Source organism: Phalaenopsis equestris, unplaced genomic scaffold (assembly GCF_001263595.1).
Source record: "Phalaenopsis equestris unplaced genomic scaffold, ASM126359v1 Scaffold232685, whole genome shotgun sequence".
Taxonomy (NCBI): domain Eukaryota; kingdom Viridiplantae; phylum Streptophyta; class Magnoliopsida; order Asparagales; family Orchidaceae; genus Phalaenopsis; species Phalaenopsis equestris.
Window position 1 is genome coordinate 436928 of NW_018250648.1, and position 9852 is coordinate 446779.

The 9852-nt window shown below is 34.0% G+C and overlaps 1 protein-coding gene across 1 annotated transcript; it reads right to left on the reverse strand.

Moving 5' to 3' along the window:
• Positions 1 to 1133: 1133 nt before the first annotated feature.
• LOC110038360 lies at positions 1134 to 2162 on the reverse strand. Its single transcript, XM_020743168.1, has 2 exons — positions 2016 to 2162; positions 1134 to 1626 (listed from the first exon to the last, which is right to left on the reverse strand). The coding sequence occupies exons 1-2, from the start codon at positions 2071 to 2073 to the stop codon at positions 1370 to 1372; spliced, it is 315 nt and encodes a 104-aa protein (XP_020598827.1). The 5' UTR covers positions 2074 to 2162; the 3' UTR covers positions 1134 to 1369.
• Positions 2163 to 9852: the final 7690 nt, after the last annotated feature.

Consider the following 9852-nt stretch of genomic DNA (forward strand, 5'->3'; position numbering starts at 1 on the left):
TCCTTAGATTGTGGACTAAGTAGCTTCTTCAGGGTTCAGGCATATGCGACAACTTGTGTTGGATCAATCCGGATGAGTTTGGTGATGACTTTGGACGATTTCTTCCTTGAGCCTAATCCTCTCCTTAGTCAACATGTAAGTCCAGCTAGTCCAATAGGGAGATGGCTCAAACCTAGTTGGGTGAGTCCCGATTCGACCCAGCTGTTGAGTCATCTTGAACCCGATGTAGTTAGTTTATCTTGATATCGGTTGAACCCAGCTTGTATACAGTTAGCGATACCTCTCCCATCTCTCATTGTCATAAATTCTCACATTTTTCTCTTGCTAAATTGGAGAGAAAATTGTGATTCTCATATCATTGTTAATAATGTTGATGTCTTTGATATTGCAGCTTCTCGACAAGCTTGTCCTAATTATAGTAATGTTGATTTTCAACATCCTAAAAAAGTCATTGCAAGTTTCTTAGAGGATCATAATCGCATTGCCAAGAGGATGATGTTGTAAATACACGATTATACTCCTCAGTGTCAGTTAGATTACTGACAAGTTCAAGCAACTTGTCTAACATTCTTCAATGCTACAGATCAGTTGCATATATAAATGGGTTTTCGCAAGGATATTCATTCAATGGGGCTTGGGTGAGCTATTGTTGGATTATAATCTTTACATTCTAACATTTCATGTTGGTAATGGACTATGAAGTTTCAGAGTGAATCGCCCTACTCTTTTTTTTTATATTTTAAAAATATTTGAATTCCTCATTGACTTTTACGCGCTGGTGAAGTAAGTCACAAACTCTCACATCAACTCAAAGTAAATTAAGGAAATACTACCTAGTGCGAGACCAAAGAGCCACCTCAACGGTGCCTCGTTGAAAGTGGTAAAACTTAATCATCACCTGAGTGCACTCTTTATATTGAGGAAAGAAGTCAAAAACTCAAAATACGTGACACTGTTGACAAGCTATGACTTCCCTTTTTGGGAGTCGAAGGGAATAAAAGATTTCTATAGTGGATTAAGCAAATCCATGAAGTTATTACACAAACAACCTTCGAATGAAAAAGGAGCCAAAGTACATTGCATAACAAGTAATTCACGTGCTGGAAGAATATTTCCACTTGAAAAGAATATCATAGATAACTGCAAAGCAAACATTAGTTTAATTAAAGTTTTCTTTATCATTCCAAGCAATAAATAAAGCATAAATACACCAAGAAACACGCAAATTCAGAGCTTTTCAAAGTAGCACGTTTAAGGAAAATCACCATTGATGATAACTATATAAAGTATTCATTCAAAACCTCTGCAATCAATTTCTCCTTTCATTTGAGGGCGAGCAGAACTTCGCAAAATCTCTACCAATAGAACCCTAACAGCCCGTACCTTTCTCTCCATCATGCTCGTGCCCATGATCCTTCTTCGAATGAATAGAATCTACAATTGCCTCAAACTCTTCCTTTGCGCGTTCAAACAAGTTTGGTCCTTTAACATTATCTATTGGTGTATTCTCACAAATGTCATCACCCATACCATGAGTTTCCTTATGGTGCTTCTTCTCTCTATGCATGACTGCTTCAATCTCTTCCTTCAACCTCGCCAGCAAATTAGGAGCTTTCACGTGTCTCTCTACAATAAATTAAATGAATGAATCTATAAAGTTCATCAATAAAGTACGCAAACCCAGACAATCAAACAATGGAATAATATAATTCCAAGACTTAAATCATTGCCTAGATCAAGCACATCCTTCTATGAACCGATATTGCTCCATGAAGAACTCCAAAATGTCGCTATGAGAGCAAATACGTCTATATAAATCCACACAATATCTAGAAATCTCAAAAAACTAATTGATCGCTTCGAGCAGAAAAAATGCACAACAGGCGGATCTTACCATCTCATCTATTTGGATGAAATTCCGGCTAACAAGTGGAAAGAAAAAAAAAATATATATGAATGAAAATATTTTTTTCACCAATGAAAATGTACAAATGCCTAGAAATCATCGAAATTACCTTCTTTCCATTCTTCCATTTCTGGGATTATTTTTAAGGGGGGAACTTCACCCGACATTGGAAGCTTAAGAAGATGAGAACAGAAAGATTCGCAAAAGCGACGCCCGAGGCAACACGGGCAGCACGGCCCACTATCAAATCGTTTCAGCGCCTTGTAAGCTAAGTCTTGCTTTACCCTCGAAGTAGTACTTAAAATTTTGAATATTACGGCGAAAATGCCTTTTATACATATGATTTTTTTATGTATTTACAAATTTTAATTTTATATACTTATGTATATAATTTTTAAATTTGATTAAAATTAAAAATTGAGATCAAAGTATATTTTTATTTTAATTTTTTTTGTATCACTTAAATTTATAATATTATATAAAAAATAAAGTCAAGTATTAAATATATAAATATTTTAAAAAATTAGGGAGATTTACATACAAGCCACTCAATACATCCTGAGCTCTACATTTAGGGCCCGTTTGGGGCAGCTAATGCGGCAGCGTTTTCGAAACGTCGCCGTCCCGTTTGAATTATGTTTGGTTTAACGTTTTGGTGCCGCGGCGTTTGAATATCGTTATTTCCTGAATATCGTGATTTCCTTAATATCTTCGCAATCCAGACTCTCCTCGCATCTCGCGTATGATTATCGCGTTTAGGGTAAAAATTCCTGTGATGCCCTTCCCATATCTCCCTTGCCCTCGCCCTTTCAAGGAGAATCGATTCTCTGCTCTTTCACTTTGACGAAGATCGGCGCACATATAGTATATATTTTTGACCTCACACTCCTGACCTACCCGATATCCCTCTCCTTCCTTCTCGGAAGTATGTATTGGACCATAGCAGTACTTCCTATTCCTATGATCGTTTGAAATGAACTATTGCAATTTTATGCTTCGGAATGTTGGATTTTCAAATATGATGGGGTTATTTGAGAGAATATAAGCTTTCCTGTGGCATTTTTACATACTTATGACCATGTTCCTGTGATCAGAGTTCATGCCTGGGAATTTTGGAGTTACGATATTAAAACGTTGAAATGTTGGGAAACAAATTTCTGCTTGTAATGATGGGGGCATGTTGAAATGCTGGAATGCTTGGAAAAATTTTCATTTCTCGTGATCGGTTGAAATGAAAAATGGTGGATTTACATACCTTCCACTGTATGTAGTTACATTTCAATTCCTATGCTCATTTTAATTGTGCATTTATATACAGAACACATTATATCCTTTCCCTCTTTATTTAGATAATTTATAATTGCCCGTTTACGAACAGGAACTGTAATTCCTTAATGATGGAATTTGCATTAGTAATGAGTGCTTTACCATAAATACAGTACGGTGGAATTTGCATTAGTTGAATGCTATCTCATTTCTATCTTAAAATATAAATGGGCATTTACAAACATACAAAACACACAATTCTCTTTATTATTTTAAGTGCAAGTATCATAAATGTTGAGTACATATCACTCAACTAGTTTGGAGAACATGGAAAGTAGAACATGGAAAGTTGAATTCAGTTGAATTCCTATCCTTCAACTTTATTAGTATGATAAATGTTGAGTACATATCACTCAACTAGTTTGGAGAACATGGAAAGTTGAATTCATATCCTTCAACTTTATTCAAATGCTTTGTGAAGTGGGTGACATACAAAGGTGTACTAAAAGGCTCATTTCCACTTCTCATTCTAATTCAATTTTCTAATTGTTAATAATTGGGGGAGGACTTCTTAAATGCACAGTGCAAGCTATTTGTAGTAATGGTGTTGAGCATAACATGGAAAGTTGAGCACAGTGCAAGCTATCTGTACTAATCTGTAGGTTTTGAGCATATTGGTGATAGTATTGGTTGTGGCAGTGGGAATGGTAATGGTAGTGTTAATGGTAATGGTGTTAGCATAGTGCAAGCTATATGTTGTTATGGTGTTGAGCATAGTGCATGCTATCTCTGGAATGGGATTCGTTATCTTTTTTTTTTTTATCCATGAGAGAATTCTGTCTTTGAGGCTTAAAAATGAAATTCTATTTTTAGGAGAGCTAATGTTGTTGAGCCTAATGTAATCTATCTATTGTTTCATTCTCCACACATTTCAATACAAATAGAAATTTTTAATTTATACATATTACGAGAGCATTTTTATTTACTGCATCATTAATCTGAATGGTAGCTATATATATGCTTGGTTTTTCTTAATGCACATATTATATAGGGAATTTTAGTTGGATTTCCTATTTTGAATGACAATGGTAAGGGGTTGAGCAGTTGTTTTTAATCATTTATGTTGTTCTATCATATTATATTGCTTTGCTTCCTTGGAACAATTCAATTATTTACAATTTGGTTCCTTGATAAGCTGAAACAGCTTTCAGGGGTAGCTTGATCATTCAGTGATATGAAGAGGAGCAATAGCATTCATTAGTATGTTCTAGATACTACATTTTTTTTTAAACGGTACTTCAGGTTGACATGAACAATGCAGAAACTGATGAAAATGTTATGCTGAATTTGTAAAAAGGCAATTGATAGATGATAAAAAAGATAGGCATGGATTTATTTTTGATAGTAGGTCTTCAATTAAATATATAGCAAGTCATCAACTGCTTTTCCTTATAGGCAAAACCATACATATTAGTTTTTTTGAATAATGCTAAGACATGGCAGAATTTTTGTTCCCTTAATATTTCAGTTGCAATTGAACAGGTTGACCCGTAAATGGTGAATTGTTAGCTTTATGCATATGATCTTGCTTTCAGATTTGCATATGATCTTGCTTTTCACTTTGACTTTCTCTAAGCATGTAAATGGAGAGATTTCATGGCATGTATTCATAAGTTTGGAACTGTGGCGTGTCTCTATTTGTACTTCAGTTGGACATGATAAATAATTAGCTTTATGCTTCTGCAATTACTTGTTCAATCATTCCCTTATGTGTGTTAACTTCGAATATGATCTTCTTTATTCTTCTATAATTCTTCATACAGTTCCAACATGACTAAAACAAATGATGGTGGTCCTTCAGCTATGTGGGATAAGGAGATTACAAAAAAATTTTTCAATCTCTGTATTACAGAAATTAAAATCAGTAATAGGCCAACCACATATTTCAACAAGAAGGTTGGCAAAATATTGCCAAAAGGTTCAAGAAATTGACAGGAAGGGATTATGACATGCTCCAATTAAAAAATAAATGGGATCAATTGAAGAAGGAGGAAAAATTTTGGAAAGAGCTCAAACGTAGATCTACCAGTTTGGGTTGGGATCCCATTAAGCGGACAATCGATGCTCCAAGATCAATGGTGGACTAACAAATTGGAGGCAATATTTATACTCAAATTTTTATTTACATAAATTATTTTTTTTTCTAATAAAGACACTTAACCCCCTCCTTCATTACAATGTCACAGGCAATGCCATCAGTGAAGAAATATAAACTATGTGGAATTGAGCCGGACTTCAAGGAAAAACTCGAGATAATGTTTAAAGGGGTTGTCACGACGAGAAAGCTTGTATTCAACTCTAGTGAGATGGGGTTTGCAGGCATACCAAATGACTTCCCACCTGAGTCACTGACAGCTAATGAAGAAGTGCATAATATTAACCAAAGGGAAATAGGGGAGTCCAGTTCACATTCAAAGAGGCCTAGACTTGGTAGGAGGAAGAAAGAAAAGGTTGTTTTTGTGAAAACGTCATTTGATCGACTCATATATGCTTTTGGTGCTCCACCATCTGCTCCAATTTATGACAACGCCATGTTAGAATGTCTAGAAACTTTAGCATCTCTTTTTAAAGTAGTTGCAGACAGATGCTTTCATGCAAAGTGTGTGAAAAAACTAGAACATCCAACCAGTATGCAAATATTCATGGCACTTGTTTTGGTGGATGAATGACTTATTTTTTATGTGTTGTTATTTGTGGTTTTTTTGTGTTATGGACTTCTAAATGAGAAATTTAAATAAGTTTCCCCTTGTATGGATCCTTTTTTAGTGCACTTCTAAGTGATTCATGCTTATCAATATGTTGATCTTTGTACATTTTTATTTTAAAGGGTTCATGTTTTCTTTGCACTATTAAGTGATTCATGTTTTCGTTGCTTACTTCTACGTTGATCTTTTTCCTTTAGGATGGATCTGCAGCATGAACAACGTAAAAGAATGGCATGGACTATAGCTATTGCAATATTGTTGCTAGAGTATTACCAATCCAACAGTGTTCATATACCCCGTATGACGTCCAATTTTTTTGAGGATAAATGTGTTGGTGAGATGCTTTCTAGACATCCAATAAGGTTCAACAACATATTTCGAATGACAGTACCTATTTTTATGGATCTCCTGCATGAGTTATCTTTGAATCACAGCCTTCAAGGTTCTTCCAGAATGACGAAAAGGGAGGTGTTGGCTATAACATTATACATTCTATCACAAAACAAATCAATCAGAGGTGCTGTGAAGAGATATCAGTTTTCTTAAGAAACAATAAGTTGTTACTTCTCCAAAGGCATACAGTCACTAGTTCGTTTGGCAGCTGAAATCATTAAGTTAGAGGATCCAACATTTTGTTAGTACTCGAGGACAAATTGCCAATGATCACCGTTACATGCCTCTTTTTAAAGTAATTATTGGTTTCTTTACGTTACCACCAAAATATAAATATTTTCTAACGCATATGAAATAGAATTGTTGCATTTGATGGTACTCATGTTGATACCCAACTACCTAGCAAGGATAAGGTGGCGTACATTGGTCCTAATGGCTCAACAACACAAAATGTCATAGTGGTATGTGACTTCAATAAGTGTTTCACTTTTTGATGGTGGGCTGGGAAGGGAGTGCACATGATAGTTGGATTTTCTCTTATGCAACTAAGAATAGATCACAGTTTCTTACTCACCCGCCTTCAGGTATGATTTAATTGGTAAACGTAGTAGTTATATCTTTTTATTTGTTGTTAACAACATCTTCCATAATAGGAAAATACTATTTGGTTGATGTTGGATATTATATGCAGAGAGGCTACCTGAAGCCATATCCATACACTATATATTATAATCTTGATTTTGAGTGAGCAAGTGGCACCATCCATGGTAGGAAATAAATATTTAACAAACGTCACTTCTCTTTACGCGGGTTAATTGAAAGGATGTTTGGGGTTTGGAAAAATAAATGGGTCATCTTATGTGATATGTCATCATATCCATTTCAAAAGCAGGTGCATATTATGGTGGCAACAATGGCACTTCGTAGCTTCATCCGACAACATCCTTCACTTTCAGATACAGACTTTAGTATGACTGATAATGATGAACTAAATGTCTTTGAAGAACCATCAGAATTTGTGTTTGAGTCTTCAGTACATGAGGATGAGATTGACTCTAATGATTTTGGGGTTCATGACGCTGAGGGTGTGGCTAAAATGACTGCTTTGAGGGATTCTATCGCAGATGATATCTATGGTAGCTAATCCATCAAGTCTTAATTGTTTTGTACACTATAGGTTTATTTTCATCTGCATTTCTTTTTTTTTAAGGATTTGACAATTTGTGTATTTTTTTTGGCAGCTATAGCAACATGACTTCTAGGATTTCAGGGACAAACAGAGTTGTTTTGTGTTACTGCGGATTACCTGCTCTATTACTCACGTCACGTCAGCCTCACAATAGTGGGAGATAGTTTTACAGTTGTCGTGAGGGTGTCTCAGGTCATTGAAGTTCCTTCAGATGGGTTTATGGTCCAACATGTTACACTATCAGTAGCGATCGAGATACGATGATTTCCCAGGTTGACAGTGCAGTTGAGACAGACATAGTCAGAATTTGAAATTGAATATTTTAATATTCCTCATTTTAGTTGTAATTGTATTTATCTTTTTTTTTATTTCTTCTGATACTCATGAGAGTGTGAAAATTGTATGATATTTTTTGGAATTGATCTATGATGATTTCAGGCTTCTATATTATATGCTTCTATTCTTATTTTAGTTCTATTGCAAACAGTTTTACCAAATTGGAGCATGAACGTCATTTATACAGCAACAACTATCAATAATCTATTTTGAATAAGCTACCCCAAACAGCAAGCCAACTTATTCTGATAATCCGCAGATTATCAGATTATCAAAATAATATGTTTATCACTAGATTATAAATAATCAACAGTTGACCCAAACAGACCCTTAAAATCCCTATTATACTAAATGTGCTAACGCCATGAGGGTGGTCACTCTTAGCTCCCCTAAGGTACAAAATACCAACTAGCTACTTTAAGTCCTATGAACAATGCCTTCCTTCCCTCAACTATTTATATTACAATGTGATAGAAATACTTCACTCTCCATACCTTCAATGAAACCTTGTGGTTCTGATAAGTCCTTGTAGAATGACATCTCCATTAATCCCACAACCACTCCCATTACTTTATCTTGCTTCCTAATCCTTTCTTTTCTAGTGTGTTATGCATAGAATCGATGAAGATGAGCAATCACCTATGTTGCACTAGTCCAACCAGCTCCCATTCTCAGTTCACCTTGTTTCTATGAATTATTATTATCTAAAATATTATAAAAAAGAGTTCATAAAAAAATAAGTTAAAGTAGAGGTTAATGTTGGATAATTCATTTTCATTGCTTTAATGGCTTATTTTATTATGTTGTAATGTGTATCTGTGTGTGTTGTAAGGAAATGCAAATAATTGCCAACAAGAATCACAAATACACATTATAGTTGTAAAATATATTATCAATGATTAAAATGTAGCAAATTGTTATCATCATAGGGTCAATAGAAAAAGTTGTCATGAGTTTTTTTGGAGCAGTATAAACACTTTTGAATGTAGAAAAAAATTATTCAAATTATTTTTATTTGAATTACATATGACTATCAATTATATATTGGATAACATAAGCAACTTTTGGAAAGAGTGTTTAATCATTCTAATCATTTTTTATACGAATAATATATTAGATCATATATATTTTTCTAGAGTAATTTAACTTCATTTTGGAAGCAGTGAAGAACCAATCTATTTATTTTCAAATTCATAGAAAGACTTATCTTCATATATATTAATTTTATTGCCAGTGTACATTTTATTTTTCTACCATTTGTGAGAATTTATTAATTTAATATTCTTTTTATTTTTTGCAACCAGTTTTGCGTAGTGAAGATCAAAATAATAAATAAAAACTAAAGAGCATTTGTTGTAACCATTAAATTAAATAAATTGTGGGTTAGTGTAAAGAACCAAGAAAGAAAGAGAACCATTACACTTGAAAGGGAAATAATCAATTTTATTCTTTTCATTGAACCGTTTGAAAGGATTTGTGATTGGCTAAGAGAGCATGTTTTCAACTTATATTATCATACTTTTGGAAGTTTGCCCGAAGACTACAAGTTGATTACAAGTGAGGGTAATGCATGAAAAATGATAACATGGTCAATAATAGCGAATGTGTCAAGATTATTGTTGTAAAACGTGATTCCAATGAAGATGGTATGAGTTTACAAGGTGGAAAAGACAGGGGTAATCATGTTATGGTGAAGTGATCCTTTAATTGTAGCGATGGTTTTAATTAATTCAATGTAAAGTGCTAAAACTATATTCATTGGGCACATTTTCATGATTCAATGTGTTTTAAGTAAGTGGTTCAATAATAAGCTAATATAAAGAAATTTATTCTTATGATTAAAGCTAGTGAAAAAAAGTCTTAGTTACATGCTTTTATGAAGGATGTTCATGAAAAGCTTTAGCATTATTATGTGTAGATGGCCACACATTTGAAGTTAGAATGTTGGATTTATCACACTTATGCCCATATGTTATTACAATTGAAAGTCAACATGA